At 43.0% G+C, this 17,143-nt stretch overlaps 1 protein-coding gene across 9 annotated transcripts in view; it reads left to right on the forward strand.

The window, feature by feature from the left end:
- The window catches only part of nbr1b (NBR1 autophagy cargo receptor b), an 89,893-nt gene that overhangs the window by 52,488 nt on the left and 20,262 nt on the right, over nt 1-17,143 (forward strand). For all 9 annotated transcript variants that reach the window (XM_077735375.1, XM_077735374.1, XM_077735373.1 and 6 more), the window contains 2 exons: nt 4,425-4,584; nt 8,465-8,548. In XM_077735375.1, the coding sequence (XP_077591501.1) occupies nt 4,425-4,584; nt 8,465-8,548 (244 nt within the window). The remainder of the gene's footprint in view (nt 1-4,424; nt 4,585-8,464; nt 8,549-17,143) is intronic.

Here is a 17,143-nt window from a genome sequence, read left to right on the forward strand (position 1 = left end):
TTTACTGTGTTACCGCAAAGAGCCACATCACACACATACCTTTGCTCAGCCAGATTTATTGTAAATGTGACACACGAGCATAGTAATGACATAAATTGACTCTTACAGTACTAACAGCACAGGCCAGTCATTATCAACAATGAACATTGTGTGCACTGTCTCACACAGACAAACTCTCAGTTCAACCAAGTCCACAAACAAAAATATAATAATTTACAATAGCGTTTTTCTTTTACTATGCATGTTACTTAGTGGGACTTCTGTCAGAAAATCAGACCCTATTTTTGCGCAACATTCGCTCTTTGTGAGCTGTCATTGATTATGAATGGCTTTTAACTAGCGCGCCCACCACGTGGGTGTACACCTCGCTCTCCTATTGGCTGCTCCCGGCTGAGCACTCTCGCCTTGGTCTGCCTCGCAGGGGGTGTGGCTTTTTCAGCCGACGCTCGACCTTTGGGATACTTTTTGTGTGCGCGACGCCGTTCATTGTCGCTTCTGGTTCACGGGAGCTCTCCCACTCTGTTAAAAACGTTTACTCAAATGACCTTGCTCCTACTGGGAAACTTTGAGGTATTTTCATCCCAAGCACATGCGCATTGGACGAAAATACCGTATTGAACTCAAGCGAAGCGCACACGCAAATAAAAATAAAACACAAATACAAACTTTGATATGGACGTAAGAGCCGCATGAAACCGGGCAAAGAGCCGCATGCGGCTCGGGAGCCGCGGGTTGGCCACCCCTGCTCTAAGGCCTTTTCTTTTTCTAGTCGCTCTTGCTTCAAAGCTTTTTCTCTCTCTTGCCTCTTAAATTCCAAAACTCTTTCTTCCTCAAGCCGTTCTTGCTTTAGACGTGCTTTCTCTACATGCTCTAGATCCAAAGCTTCTTCTTCCTCAAGCCATTCTTGCTCCACACGTGCTTTCTCTACACGCTCTAGCTCCAAAGCTTTTTCTTTCTCAAGCCGTTCTTGAGCTACACGTGCTTTCTCTACACGCTCTAGCTCCAAAGCTTTTTGCTTCTCAAGCCATTCTTGAGCTACACGCTCTCTCTCTCTCTCTACGGATCTCCGTTTTAGTATTTGTTCAAGCTCTAATGCTCTCTGCTCTTCCTCCTTTCTTGCTCTCTCTTCATCCCTTTTCTTCTCTTCCTCCACTGCCAATCGTTTCTGCTCCTTTTGGCAACCATTCTGTTTCCAAGACAGGCTTGGACTCGAGCAGGGCGTGGAGAAAAGAGTGCCGTCCATAGACCTGCTGTCATTTTGCAGCTACTTGAGTTCTGCTTCCAGTCTTGTAAGTTCAATCTCCTTCTCCATTTCCTTGAGAGCTAGCTGATGGGCATAATGCAAATCCAACTCCCTTTTCTTGAGGGCAAGCTGATGGGCATACTCCCTATCCCTAGCCTCATATTGCATACGTAACATCTAACATCTGGAGGTGGCAGGTGTCTGTATTATGTTTAAAGTCTGACGTGTAGAGGGAGAAGAGGAGTGGGGAAAGCACTGTGCCTTGTGGGGCCCCCGTGCTGCAAGTTACCACATCAGACGTACAGTCCTGGAGTCTCACATATTGTGGTCTGTTGGTGAGGAAGTCGATGATCCATGCAGCTAGGTGGTTCCTTACTCCAGCCACCTCCAGTTTCCCTCTCAGAAGGACCGGCTGAATGGTGTTGAATGCACTGGAGAGGTCAAAAAACATCATTCTCACCGTGCTTCCCGAGTTCTCCAGGTGTGAAAGAGACCTGTGCATCAGGTAGGTGGTAGCATCTTCCACACCAATGCCTGGATGATAGGCGAAATGCAGTCCAGCTCTGCATTCATCAGGGGGCTCAGGTGGTTGAGGATGATCCTCTCCAGTGTCTTGATCAGGTGAGAGGTTAGTGCTACCGGCCTGAAGTGGTTTGGCTCCCTGGGGTTCGCAGTCTTTGGGACTGGGACCACGCAGGAAGTTTTCCACAAGGTGGGGACCTTCTGCAGACTGAGGCTGAGGTTGAAAATATGCAGAATCACTGTGCCAAGCTGATCCGCACACTCTCAGTAGTCTGGAGCTGAGGCCGTCCGGACCGGTAGCCTTCCTTGCCTCGATCTTCTTTAGTTGTTTTGTCACCTGATCGACAGTGATGCAGAGACCGGTGGAAGAGGGGGAGGAAGAGGGGGAGAAAGAGGAGAACGAGGGGGTAGAGTTGCTTCTGGTCTGGGGGGTCAGGGGAGCAGGGGCAGAGCTGAATCTGTTAAAGAACTGATTCAGTTCATTGGCCCACTCCCCGTCTCCGGACTCCGGGCCTCTCCCACTGTTGCCTCCATGGCCCGAGATGGTCTTCAAGCTCCTCCAGACCTCTTTGGTGTTGCCTCTTTGGAGTTGCTTCTCTAGCCTCCTCCTGTAGCTGGTCTTTCCCCTCCTTATTTCTCTCTTCAGCTCCTTCTGGACCGTTTTGAGACTCTCCTTCTCCCCAGACCTAAAAGCCCTCTTCTTCTTGTTCAGGAGGGCCCTTAGATCCCTGGTGACCCACGGCTTATTGTTGGAGTAACAACGGACCTTCTTGGAGGGTACGATGTTCTCCACACAGAAGTTAATGTAATCTGTGATGCAGTGGATCAAGCTGTCGATGTCTTCCCCATGTGGTTTGCACAGCACCTCCCAGTCGGTTGTCTCAAAACAGTCCCTCAGTACCATGCTGGTCTCCTCGGTCCATCTTTGTATGATCCTCGTGGTAGGTTTTATTTTCCTCACCGTAGGGATGTAGGTGGGGATCAGATGGACCAGGTTGTGGTCTGAGCGGCCCAGTGGGGGAAGGGGGGCTGAGCTGTATGCCTCCTTTGTGTTGGCATACAGGAGGTCCAGAGTTTTTTGTTCCCTGGTGCAGCACTTCACATACTGAGTGAAGGGGGGGGGAGTTGAAGTCAAGGGAGCATGGTTAAAATCACCGGAGATAAGAAGGAGAGACTGGGGGTGTGACGTCTGTAGCCGGGACAGAGTAGTGTGGAGCAGCTCACGAGCCACTGCTGCATCGGCCGAAGGAGGTATATACACAGTTATTATGATGACGTGCGAGAACTCCCGGGGGATGTAAAACGGCCTGATGCTAACAGCTACTAGCTCGATATCTCGAGTGCAAAATTGCTCCTTCACAGTAATATGCCCAGGACTGCACCATCTACTGTTAATAAAGACAGCTAGTCCCCCACCTTTCTTCCTACCGCTCTCCTCAGCGTCCCTGTCCGCCCTCACCAGCTGAAAGCCATCCAAGGAGATGAGAGAGTCTGGTATTTGCTCATCCAGCCAGGTCTCCGTGAAGCAGATAATGCAGGCGCTCCGATATTGTCCTTGTTGTTTGGTCAGCGCCGTTAGCTCTTCCATCTTGTTGGGGAGAGATCGTACGTTCCCCATAATAATAGATGGAATGCTGGGTCTGAACTGTCGCTTTTTCTCCTGACATTTTCGTCCGGCTCTGCATCCTCTTCTCTTCCTCTTTAACTCAGCGGGGAGGTCCAAGTCCAGGGGAATCCCGGTGTTGCGTAGCGCTAACAGTTGATCCTTCGTGTAAAGCAGCATAGGCATTGCTGGGTGGGTCAAAATAGTCTCCAAAATTTTGAAATTTGAATTTGAAAAGATGGACTAAACTAGTAGATCAAAGACTGCCTCTCGCACAGCTTGAGTCTTGGAGTAGAGTCTTGAAAGTAAAGTCCCAAAACATTAAAGTATCGAATATAATATATAAAGTGAAGTAACAACTAAAGTCTTAAGAGACAATAAAAACATAAAATAAAGGATAAAAATCCGTAAAAAAAAGCTGTACAAACAGTAGATCATATGTGAATGGAGCACAAGATACTTCCATGCCGGGAGTGCATCGATGATGACAAAGCCTATGTCTGATTGTAATTATTATTATTATTATGATTGTTCTCTCTTTCTTTTTGAGTCAAGGGTCCTGTGTCATGGTGTGGTTTGAGGTTGTATGGTACCATCTCATGTTTTCGGGAAATACTAGTATCCAATTTAGAATTGTTTAATCCCAATGAAACAGATAAAACCTCATTTAAATCCTCCTTTTGCGATGAGGGAAACACCCTATGCTGCTCCTCACTTACTCTTGGGGCGTCATAGTTTTTTAAGAAGGCTGACTAGAATGTTCCATAATTTAATTTTGTACAATTTCTATACTTTTAGATTTGTGACAATCTTGATCGCTTATTTTTTCATATTTTTTGGAAAGATGCTATGATTGACATGTTGTGCAAAAGTCTGGGATATGTGACCTTTAAAATGTTATTTAAAAATATATACTTTTTTTAAACTTGCAAGGATAAGAGAATTGTTTTGTAACATTGTGATTTTCATATGTGAACTAAAAATATGTTCAACTATTATTTATATTATCAATTACTATTAACTCTATAAAGTGTTAACAACATTTCATTCTTTAAGGCAACCAAAGCTTCCATGTCCCCCAGTGGTTCCAACCATGACTGCGACATTACTGGATGAGAATATTTCAGATGGGACCCGTCTGCGTCCTGGAACCAAGTTCATTAAATACTGGAAGATGAGGAACACTGGAACAATGAGTTGGAGCTCCGATACAAAGGTAAAAAAATGATAATAATAATAATTAAAAATGAAACCACACACCACCACAAATGCAAATTTTAGGATTTTAAGAGCAACCGCACTGTTCTCTGTTGCGTGGCCACTATACAAAAGAAGTTGAATTGGAGATACAATAACATACCTGTGAATTTCTGTGACTCTTTTACCTTACGCGGCTTCACCACATTGTGGATTTTATTCTGGAAGAAAAAAAAATGAAAATTCACACTGAAACTCAAGTCTTCTTCTGTTTTCTGCCATTGGAAAATGGCAGAAAACAGAAGACTCAGCACTGAAGAAAAAAATGGCAAGCAGCGGGCGGTATCCATCATTTTTATCCAAAAATATAGTTTTCTGAGCGTCCGGAAGCCAGTGTAAGGGTTGTTAAAAATGAGAGCCTTGTGCGACCTTACGCCATGGCGTAATTTGAAAAAGTAACATGCTCATGCTCATGCTAAGGGTGGATACTTGTGAGAAATGCGAGCCCCGGATGATGTTACGGTGGACACTATCAGCCAGTACGAAAACAGAGCACTTCTTAACCAACCGTCCACAAACTGTTGGACTTGGTCCCCACCTCTCTTCCTCCATTACACTGAGCACTGGCTCCCCTTAAGGTTGTGTACTAAGTGCTCCTCTATACTCTCTGTACACATACGACTGTACATCGATCTACCACTCTATCTCCATCATCAAATTTGTCCTTGACACCACTGTGGTCAGACTGATCTCAGGAGGCCAAACTCCTAACCGTCTTTGACACAGTTCTTCTCCATTCCAACCCTACATGTAGCCAGTAAAAACCCATTATTCACAAATCATCTTCCCTTTAGAACCTTATTAAAATGGTAAGCAAAATGGAGCTTCAAATATGGCCCTTAGTAACAGTTCACGTACTTCAAACTACCGATTTTTCAACTACCGTATTTTCACAACTATAAGGTGCACATAAAAGTCTTACATTTTCTCCAAAATAGACGGCGCCTTATAATCCAGTGCACTTTATGTATGGATTAATACTAAAATTCTCATTATGATATAATAAGATAAATCAGTCGATAGGATACACCGACTCTACTATTTTCCCGCAGAAAAAGTACTGCGCAGTGAATGCTGGGATATGTAGTAGTTCTTTTTTCAATACACTCAATGGATTATGGCCTGTATACATCGACATCAATACAGCTTGACAAAGCATGGAAAGCACCTTTGGAAAAGTTACACTAGCTAACAGCTAGCTACTATTTGCGAATGGATTGTGGATTGTATACATAGACATCAACACATCATGACGAATTGATGCTGATGTTGTTCTTGTTGTTGTTGGGCCACCCCGGCGCCTAGGGGTTACCCTCAGCCGCGCTAGAGCTGCCACTGCAACGCGGATTAGTTCATCCGGGGGTAGCCGGAGGTGTCGGGCAGTCGAATATCTCCGGCTGGATGAAAAACGTAGGGTGCCACATTCCTGGTTGGCAGTTCTGGGTGGTATTTGTTGGATTCGAAGGCCGTGACGGGCGGCCTCTCAGGAGACACCTCGTGAAGGTTCCAACATTGTCTCCCTGATGCTGATGTGCAGCGGTTGGAGTTCTTTAGTTAAGCCTCTGGGAATCACGGCAAGCTCACACTTCATTTTCGTGACTTGATTTTTCACCGCTGCTGCGAGATGGGCACGCATGGAGTCGCAAATCAACTCAGCTGCTTCTTCTTGACTTGGCGAAGCTCGTTCTCCTGCTTCCTACATTTGTGAACCATGGATTCGTCGATCTTAAATTCCCTCGCGGCCGCTCTATTCCCATGTTCCCCTGCATAATTGAAGTTTGAACTGAGCTCCGTAAGCATGTCTATTTGTATTATTCATTTTTGGGGTTTTAGAGACCAATCCGAAATTGTTTTGCAATAAAGCACATGCCCACACTATATACGGGTACCTGGTAGGGGCGTGCCTTTCACATCTTCTTACACACACCCTCCACATGCCTGATCCCACCCACGTCCGCCTTCTCCCTATACAAGAAGCGTGTCGGCCAGAAGTACTCTCAGTCAGGCTTTGGAACTCGGGGCATACACACGGCGCTTCTGTCTATTTTGGAGAAAATTTGAGACTTTTTAGTGCGTCTTATAGTTGTGAAAATACTGGTTTTCTATCACATTTCAAAAAACATGCGTGGGAGGCTGCTTTAATGCACGCGTACGCAATTGTGCAGTACTCTCGTCTTCTCTGCGCAGCAGCAATCATATGGTGCGCAGTAAATAAATTCCAAACTTTCTTTTTAATTTATTTTTTTACCCCTTTCCCCATGATGGCTCGTTTACGCAGTAGCTCTGTCCACTCTTTGGGGTTTTACAGCATGTTTACATGAAAAATTAGAGGGAACATTGACATGCACCTGGTTATGGCAGGTGTGATACTGCTGTGCCGGTACTCGGTCGTTTGATCACCAGTTGTTTGGTCGCCAGACATTTGGTCGCCAGACATTTGGTCGCCGGACGTTTGGTCGCCGTTGGTCCCCGGTCTTTTGGTCGCCAGTCAAATGGTGACAGAGAGTTTACTGTTGAAACCAGCTCTCAAAATTATATTCATGAGTTTAAAATCTAAAAATGTTATATCAAATTATCAATAAGAGCACTCATTTAACACACCAGCTGCTGCCATTGACTGTCATAGGCGTCCAATAAACATTCTCCCTGGGAGAACTTGCAATAGTGAAATAGTATGGTAATTTTTGTCAAACAAATAAAAGTCTTAGTATACTTTTGGCCCTGAACTTTGACATTAAAATAAAAGGCAATTACTAAAATTAATTAATTAAAAAGATGACAAAGCAAATTCACAGATGGTGTTTTTATTGAAGCGCTAAAACTTAACAAAAATGACATATACAAACTTACAAATTCTGTACAAAAATTACAAATGCAAACTTATAAATTATATACAAGGGGAATTCACAGATGGGAGTTTTTACTACAAAAACAGTAAAACTTAAAAATTGTATGCAATGGTTTACAGGTACTCTAATTTGTTCACGAATTTATCTGGGTTTGCATCGATGGTCGTCGTTGTGTCACTCATCCACAGGAATTTGAACAAATATATAAACTAAATCGGCATGCAATTGATTTTAACATTGGAGTAAATAGGGATATAATGGCTAATTTCTATGAAACTTGTAGCACTGTAGAAAGTTTTCGCCGGCTCGGCCGCACACCTGTGACCGTTTAGATGTGTTAAATGAGTGATCTTATTGATATTTTGATATTAGATATTTAGATATTAAACTCATGAATATAATTTTGAGAGCTGGTTTCAACAGTACTTAGATATTTAACTCTCTCTCTCATGAATACATTTTTGAGAGCTGTTTTCAACAGTAAACTCTGTCACCATTTGACTGGCGACCGGGGACCAAAATGTCCATGACCAAAAGACCGCCGACCAAACGTCCGGGCGACCAAACGTCCGGCGACCAAACGTCCGGTGACGCAACGTCCAGCGACCAAACGTCTGGCGACCAAAATACCGGCGACCAAACGTCCGGCCTGGGATGTGCCCATAGCGAGCAATAATGATGTCGCTCACACTGGTACTCAGTGCGCTCAGGGAGGTTGTCTTTCTGCCCAGACCAACGAAAAGTTAGAGGGAACATTGCGCATGAGCGTGAAAGGTTTTATGTCTCATTATAACCTGCAATTGGTTGGCAACAAATTCAGGATGTCCCCTGTCTACCGCACAAAGTTGGCTGGGATTGGCTCCAGCACCCCCGCAACCCTTGTGAACAGTGGAATGGTAAATACATCAAGAATTGCAATTGAAATATTAGGGCCATTTTATGATATAATTTCTTCCATAGTTCTAATTTACCATTGTTTGCTTCTTCCAGCTGAAGTTCATGTGGGGAAACCTGGCAGTTGGCCCAGGGGATCGTTGGAGAGAAGTATCTGTTCCATTACTCCAGCCTGGACAAGTGAGGATCTTGATTTGAAAATTATACAAATTCAGTTATTATTACTCTAAAAAAATAAAGACAAACACAACAAAAATACATTTGTACAAATATATTCATAATACAAAACAGAATAAAAAATATTAATTAGAAAAAAATCAGAAAAGCAGTATCGTAAGCAGGTATGTTACTTTTCAACCTTTTATTAATATTTTTATTTCATTTGAAATCCAATTTGACACTATTTTGCCAAGCATTTGAGTTTATGGCATCTAAAACCATTCTGCATTTAGATGGGTTAGTTTATCCAGAGAAGAGGGATAACCAGGTACAAGCAACCTCAAGGAGAGGTACATTTCAATATATTAAATAAAATATGCAAGAAAAAAGGCCTTTTTACTACAAAATATGAAATTATTTTACTTGTAAAACAATTTATTTTACCACATTTCCTACTTTAATAGAATTACAAAACACAATTAATCGAAGTTGATATTAAAAAAATTATTCAAATATGAAGTTTTTTTTTACATGAGTAAAAAAAATTAAATATTACTGGTGCAGGAATTTTGCCACAACCTTGTTGTTTTTTTGGAAGGAAAAAGTCACATTAACCCAAAGAAGGAAAATGCACTTGTACATAAGAATTTTGTGTTGTAGAACAAAATTACAAACGTTACTCCAAATAATAGTTAAACACAAAAAACCTTACGTTTTTTTGATGGGAACATACAAGGTATATTTGGGGAAAATATTGTGGTCATTTTTTAAAAAAAGTTAAAATTGTCAAAAATCTCAACCAAACAAAATAGCCATTCCTCTTTATCAGAACAGGGGAGAAAGATGGGACACCATCTCTGACCTTCATTGATCAGGCTACGAGTTTGAGGGAATTATTATTTTCTCATTGAATGTCCGATACTGTAGTGTTTATCAAGTGAATATTAAAACAATGTGCATAAAAAGAAGCAAAACATAGTTGTTGGACTATAAAAAGTTCTCTTTTGACAAATGAAAAATGAAAAATCAGACATAGGCATTGTCGTCATCATTGACTTGACAAAAAGCCTAGTAGTCATCATACCTCAGCAGCGTATGACGAAATTGTATAGTGCTTCTCCACAAGTTCGTCTTCCCAGGCCAGACACATTTATGACATTTATTTATGACATATTCATACTTGTTAGCTCTCCGCCTTGAGCGCCATTTTCCGGCGACTACAAGTTGCCTCACCGATGCCAACAAGAATAAGATGGATCACTTACCTCTCAGTCTTTATACTTACCCTCCCTCAGTCATCCTGTGGAAGGTAGATCTGCACCAAACGACCTTCCTGTTACTTCAATTCGACTTGACTTAATTTCATAGTAGGGATATGTGGAGTCGTCACGTCACGTGTTGCTGCAGGTTCAGAGACCTGATGGCTGTTGGGAAGAAGCTGTCCTTGAGCCTGTTTGTCCGTGCTTTGTAGGACCTGTAGCGGGGTTAGATGAAAAAGTTTCAGTTACACGCATAGCACATCAAATATGTATACAAGTTTCTATAGGTGTGCAGAAGCAGTAGTGTGCCTTCTTGGAAAAAGTCAGGAAAATTGAAGTTCAATTTCAAATGAAAGGATGAATTTTACCTATTTAAGAAATTGTGGGTGTTATATTTGTTAAAACACTAAACCAAAGTGAAAAGTGAAAGTAAAAACTTACAAAATAGCAGAGCTGTTGCGTAATTTATGCAACAAACTTCAAGCGGAAATGACTACACGGAAGCACTGCAGTGTGCACTGAAGAAGGTATGGCTTTTTCCAAATCTGCAGTGTAATTCTTAAAATTACCACAAAAGAGCAGCAATATTTCTGGTCAGGCATACTTATTGATAATCCTTACATGCTCTAAGATTGAGTTTACTCAGAGAAGGTAAAGAAATTCAATCACTTGTCCGACAGCCGTTTCTAGCCCACCATTTAAGCCTTTATAAGAATTACAGAATTAAGCGTGATTTATGGATGACATGACAAAAAAAAAGTATTCCAGTAAGCACCTGGAATCTCGCTGACGGAAATTCTTCCAAAAATCATACATCAACTCTGCTTTCAGCTTTAACAGATACAAGCGAGGGGGCCCGGCTTTAAATCCCCCGTTTTATGGTGAGGCTTATACGCATGGGTGGCTTATATGCAAGTAAATACAGTCAGTATATTCTCTGTTAAACGATTGTATTTTTTTATTTTGATCTACACATTGTCATGGTTTTTGTTACTAGTTTTTTTTTCTCACTTTTGTGCCTCAGTGTTTTCATCGTTTGTTGCCTGCTCAATACCAATCCTGCAGCCAACCTACCAATTGGCCTCCCCTCGTGTCACCCACTTGTTCATCATTGTCTCGTTACTCAATGCCTGCATAGGGTTAGGGTTCCCTTTTTGGGAATTCCTTGTTGTCTCCTTGTCGATGTCAGAGGTGTGTTTCTATGCACCTGATAAATTGTTGTTGCTGCACTGTAAGTAACTTTCTTTATTTATTCTAGCTTTTGATTTACTTCTGTATTGTTTTTTGATAATCTGCCTGTTGTTTATCCTTTTTGGTTGACTCTGATTAAACGTTTTTATTCAAAAACCCATCTGCCTGACTTCTGTTTCCCGAGAATTGGGTCCTTCCTGACAGTTTCAATTCCGTTGCCATTAACAGCAGAAGTTGTTTTTGACTAAATACAGTAAAGTATTGTCTGCTTGCCCGAATTTCTTACTTTGGTTGAAATCCTTTTGGATTAAGAATTGCAGATTTACCTATTCATATTATGATCTGATACTTGAAATCACATCCCTATAAATATTTGCAAGTAGATCACTTAAATCCTAGCATTCTGTTTTATTGCAACTCCAAAAGGTCCAGTAATAATGCAAATAGCAAGTGATAGAGTGGGCGTCCTTGTCTTAAAATATTGGATATGACCTTGTTAGTGTTGATTTGGATTTGGAAAGAATGCCATTATCCAGCTGATAGATCTGAAATACAACTTTAGTAGCAGGTTAAGAAAGAGTGAGATCAATTTAATAGGAAAAAGGTTTATTACCAAACTGCAAAGTGGAGAGTGAGAGCTCGTAACAGTGGAGTCCTGTTCAGCGCGATGTTCTTGCAACTCTAGTCGAATAACCAGTGAGTGTGTCTCAGGTTTTCGGCACCAAAGTATGTTAGGTCTGAAAATACAACTTTAGGAGCAGGCTAAGAAAGAGTGAGATCAATTTAAATAGAAAATAGGGTTATTACCAGACTGCAAAGTAGACAGTGAGAGTTCCTACAGTGGGGTCCTGTTCAATGCGATGTTCCTGCAACTCTAGTCGAATGACCAGTGAGTGTGTCTTAAATACAGGCAAACCTGACAGTTGTCACTAGGCCTTTGGACAAATACGTTTCAGTCATTTGCAGGGCAAAAAGTAATTGATCAGTGTTGGACAGTTGGGTATTTGTGCGGACATGTCAACCCAATCACAAGACTAAGATTTATTATTCACTCAGACAGTTGGGTGTTTATGCTGACATGTCAGCCGTAAAGATGACTACGATGCTGTTATACTTACAAAAACTGATGCAATATAAACAAGCAATTGCAAAGACAATTTGTCTAACCTTACAATTCCCTTCTTTTTGTGAGTATAAACACATTGGAACCTCGTTTGATAGCGATGCTACTTTTGAAAAAAAAATCTTCACAAATTACTTCAAACTGGAGTTTAGACCGACCAGGAGGGGACCTGGTGTCTCAGGATAGGAAAGACATCTTACTCAAAGTCAGACAATAGCACAACATCAGGGTCCAATTGGGATATGGATTGTTGTATGTGTATACGAGTTAGCATTAGCTGGGTTTCAACCATCATCATCTGTTCGACTGTCATTAATGGTACGTTTGATCAAAGCTGAGAAGCAGGGCAAACAACAAGTTAGGATGACAAGCACGAGAGCAATAACAGTTGTGACTGGTATTAGGGCTCTCAAAAGAGTCTGTGCATGATGAGCCAGAGAGGAACCCGTCAAGCCATCCTTGTTGTGGAACCGGATCTTTGGTCATAGCGTCCTGTATGTTCTTCATAGTTTGTAAGGAATCATGGACTGAGGAGGATGCGTTGGCAGGGATGAAGGTGCAGCATGAGTCTCCTACCATGCCACACACACCTCCCTGCTGGGCGGTTATTCTGTCGAGGGCAAGGCGGTTCTGGATAATCATCTGGGTCATGGCAGTTTATTGGATTTCTTGGCCTTGTTGTAGTCAGACTGATGCGTTGACGTAGGCCTGGAATCTGTAGTCAATGGATTCCAGATGTAGGGTGTTCTTCGCTGTTCCTACCCAGGGGAACAGCACCATCAGGATTTTGGAGGATACCGACCAGTGTTTTTGTTCGAGGGGGACATCCGAGCCACACTGAATCAAGGGGGCGGAAATCGAGGCTCCATTGTTGACGCCTATCGGGTAGATGTGGGGTTGGCGTCGACTATGGGAATCGAATCTGCTGTAAGAACGTATGTGTGGTCGGAGACAGATATAGGGACACAGAGTCCAGTTGTATTGGCGGGGATGATCATATACACTTGCCATCCGCAGAGCCACCATACTTGGTCCAGTACTGTCGATGATTGGGAAGGAATTTGTCTGATCTCGGCGCACCTAGTGACGTGAACTTGGTCTAAAGGGGTCTTGGGATTCGGTCCACTGAATTTGAAACAGGATGGATAACAGTCTGTCCGATTGTTGCACCAGACATACGTTGCAGGATTGACCGTAGCTGCTAATGGCACCACGACCATGGTATGTAGGCGGTCGAACTTTGCCGGACAGGATTCTTTCGGATTACCCAGGATACAGTTGTGGGTGTGGTTGGCGAGTTCTTCGTTCTGGTGGTTGGCCCATAGCTGTGGTTGGGCTACGGCAGTGGGCATGAGGGAACAGACATAACAACTCTCATTGGTTGTGGCGCGGGCTGTGAGTGCGGCGTATCCGCACCAACTGTTCCTCATCATTGGGTGGCAGTCGTTTTCTTCTTGTGTTTGGACATGGGCGAGGATTTGGTGTATCTCCTAAGGCTTAGGTGTTCCTACCGGACGGTTTTTGAGTAGGCGTGTGGCTGATGGTCTCACGAAGGGGTTCACGCCAATCACGTCGGGGACTATGGCTGGACTAGTAATTCAGATGGTGATAGTGAAGAGGGGTTTTTTTCTAGGTCGGTCCGGTCGGAGGCATAGGTCCATGCAGCCTTTTTGTTGGATATTGGTCGTGAGCTCCAGCGTATGTTCACCATCTTTGATGGTGATGGCTAACTCGGTGAAGTTAGTGGTGGTATCTTCTTTGGAAAGGGGCCATGTGATGGTTTCGTAGCCTGTGTGGAGGAGGACCTGGTCCCAGGTGTCTGGCCAGACCTCTCGGACTCTGGGAGGTTGTAGGTACGAATAAAACATAACTGGAGTCTGTCCCGTGTAACCCCAAGTGAGTAAGCTGTAGGGTGAGCAACAGGAATTGAATGATGATGGGTGTCTTGGTTAATGGGATGCAGATCTGGAGGGCCCCTGATCATTTCCGGAACCAGCTAGTGGGGCATTCTCCACCAGTTGGAGTGTACCAAGGTTCTGGTAGATGTTGTCCCAGAGTTTGGATCATGTGGTTCACGTAGTGTTCACCATTATCACCCCAAATGACTTGTGGTATTCCATGGAATGGAATGATCTTTCTGCATATGGCTTTTGCGACTACTATGGCGTCAGCTTTTTCTGATGGGCATATCTCAATCCACTTGGTAAGTGTGTCAATGATGACAAGACAGTACTTGTAAGTGCCACTTTGGTTCAGTTGGATGAAATCCATGTTCAAAACCCCGTAGGGATATGTTCCTGTTTGTCTTGTTCCGCACTGGGTCATTCATTGCCTTGAGAGTTGTGTCTACAGCAGTTGAGACAGTTTCTGCAAAAAAAGTAAGTTTGGAGACCTCTAGGCCATACATTGTTTGTTGCACTATACTGGTCATCCCTCCTGTGTAGACATGGCTCCTCCCATGGCTCAATTTGGCAATTACTTCAAACAATGTTGGTGGGACGCATGGCTTGTTTTCTACTGCATAGAGTCCATTCTTGTGTTGAGTGTCTCCTTCTGTTTCCCATTGCAGTTTCTCCTTTTCTGGGGCATTATTTTGCATATCTCTTAGGATTTCAGCAGGGACTGGGCTGTGTCTTTCCGCCATGGAGATAGCCGTCTTGATGTTTGCAGAGTGTGTGGCTTCTTTGGCTGCCTCGTCTGCTCGCTTGTTCCCCAAAGTGGGTCTTGTCCCGTTGTGTGTGCTTTACATTTGCAGATAGCCAGATTCATTGATAGTTGTACCGCTTTGAGGCGTTCTGTGAGAAGCTTTGCGTGTTTGACTGGGGATCCATTGGACATTTTCATTCCTCGTTTAGCCCACTTTCCAGCGAATAAATTGCCTGTTGAGAATGCATATTGGCTGTCTGTCCACACCGTTACGTCTTGTCTTTGGAATAGTTTACAGGCCTCTGTCAGGGCCACTATTTCTGCGGCCTGTGCAGACCAGTTGCCGGGGAGTCGTCCTGTCTTGAGGGTGTCTTTTTGGAGGCCATTTTGGGTGGCCACTAGGCTTAGCCCAAGCTGGACCATGATATCTCATCCCAGTAGGTTGATCGGACATTCGGAGCATAGGACAACAAGGGCAGTGACTTTTATTCCGTCCTCATCTTCCATGACGATGGCTTGGGAGTAGAATCTTCTTTGTGGGACGCCGGCTACTCTTATAACATGGAGGGACAGGGTGCTGGGCTTGACTCCTGCAACCTTGTCGGACAGGACGGTCCGATCGGCCCCTGAATCCACCTCGTCCTCCCATCCCCTCGTAGATGGTTCGAGGGAGTCCTCTTGGACGGACTTCTGACGTCATTGGGGTTCATCATATTGGGGTTTCCTGTCCTCCTGATGTTTCTGTGGTCCTGAGTGATGGAGTCCGAACCGTCTCTTTAGAGAAGAATTTCTGCCAGTGAGTTTCCAGGTGCTCTCTGAAACCTTTTTTTTTTCTCTCGTGACCGGAGTTATAAAACATCCACCCCTCCAATAATTACACTTTACCTATTCTATAATCCTTATCAAGTGTGATTTATGGATGAAATGTGGATGTATGTGTGGGTGGACGTGGAAACTCGCTGGGGGAAATTCTTCTGAAAATTATTTTGGTAAATGAGGTGAAAAGGCATCCTACCTTACAACTGCATTTGGTCAGCGCGGCCAGCACCATCGTGTCTCGCCGAGTTTTCTCGTTACCACCAGAAAAAAAAAGTGATTCAGTGAGAATAGAATAGATCAAAAGTGATTTTTGAAGTGATTTATTGATGGGTGGATGGTTAATGTTAACATTCTCATGCTGCGTTTTTCCAAACCGTTTATCTTGGAGATTTGAAATTATGTTGACCAGGAACATCTGTCGGATCCTAATACATGAGTGATTGAATTTCTTTACCAACCTTGTGGGTAACCTCAAGCTTTGAGCATTTGCAAGGATTATCAATGAGTATGCCTAACCATAAATATGTTAACTTGCTGCTCAATTGTGCACACTCCAGTGCTTCCGCTTAGTCATTTTCGCTTGAAGTTATTCGCATGAACTACGTAAGACCGCCGTAATTTGGGAGTTTTTATCTGTCATATTTTCACTTCGGTTTACAGTGTTTTAAGAAAAAACACCTAAACATTGCTTAAATAGGTCAAATTTTTCAGCCTGTCTTTTGAAACTGTTCCTTACTTTTTCTAAAAGACACATTCCTGCTTCTGTATACCTGTACATAATTTTATACACGTTTTCTATGCTTTGCATGTAACTTACCCATTTTTCAAAAGAGATTTATTTATAGGATCACAATTGCTTTTGGTTCTAAGCAAGCAGGGGGGCCCTTGTATTAACTATTTTGGGAAAATATCTGTGTACAGGTGACTATTACTGTAAATAATTATTATGAAACTGGACAAAGACAATTATTTATATAGATTTCCATTATTTATTTTTCCAGGGAAACCATTATAGCAGCTCAATATTTAGATATATTCATTCAAAAACCAATCATTGGGCAATATTTTTGCAAGGTTACTTGAAAGCCTGACATCCATGGATTTTCTCAGCGTTTTGATCTGTTCATGATTAAGATTGTGTGCGGCAGCAACTTTTGATTAGATTTGATTAGGGACCACAGCTTCTTTATGAGCTTCAGTTAAGGTGAATTAGGAGGCCATTTCATTAGTTTTTCTTCTTTTATGTCCTTTCTTGCCAGCCACATTGTGGTGTAGCTGTGATTATGAATGTTTTTTTCTTGAATGATGCAGACTTTTTCCTGTGTCACAGTTTGAAGAAGGTGTCTTCCAGAAACTGGCTGGAGGATTGGGCATTGAACTTCACTCTTTCTTTAACCCGAAAAAGCCCCACAAGCTCATCTATGATGATACCCGACCATCCCAGTACCCCACCTCCTCCTTGGTGATGTCTAAGTCGCACTGGAGCTCTCTGCCCTTTAATGATGCAGCCACGGGTCCATCCATTCGGCCCTTTGAAGACTTACTCTCAATTCTATCAGTCTGTAAAACTTGAGAAAA

This window comes from Stigmatopora nigra, chromosome 15, assembly GCF_051989575.1.
Source record: "Stigmatopora nigra isolate UIUO_SnigA chromosome 15, RoL_Snig_1.1, whole genome shotgun sequence".
Taxonomy (NCBI): domain Eukaryota; kingdom Metazoa; phylum Chordata; class Actinopteri; order Syngnathiformes; family Syngnathidae; genus Stigmatopora; species Stigmatopora nigra.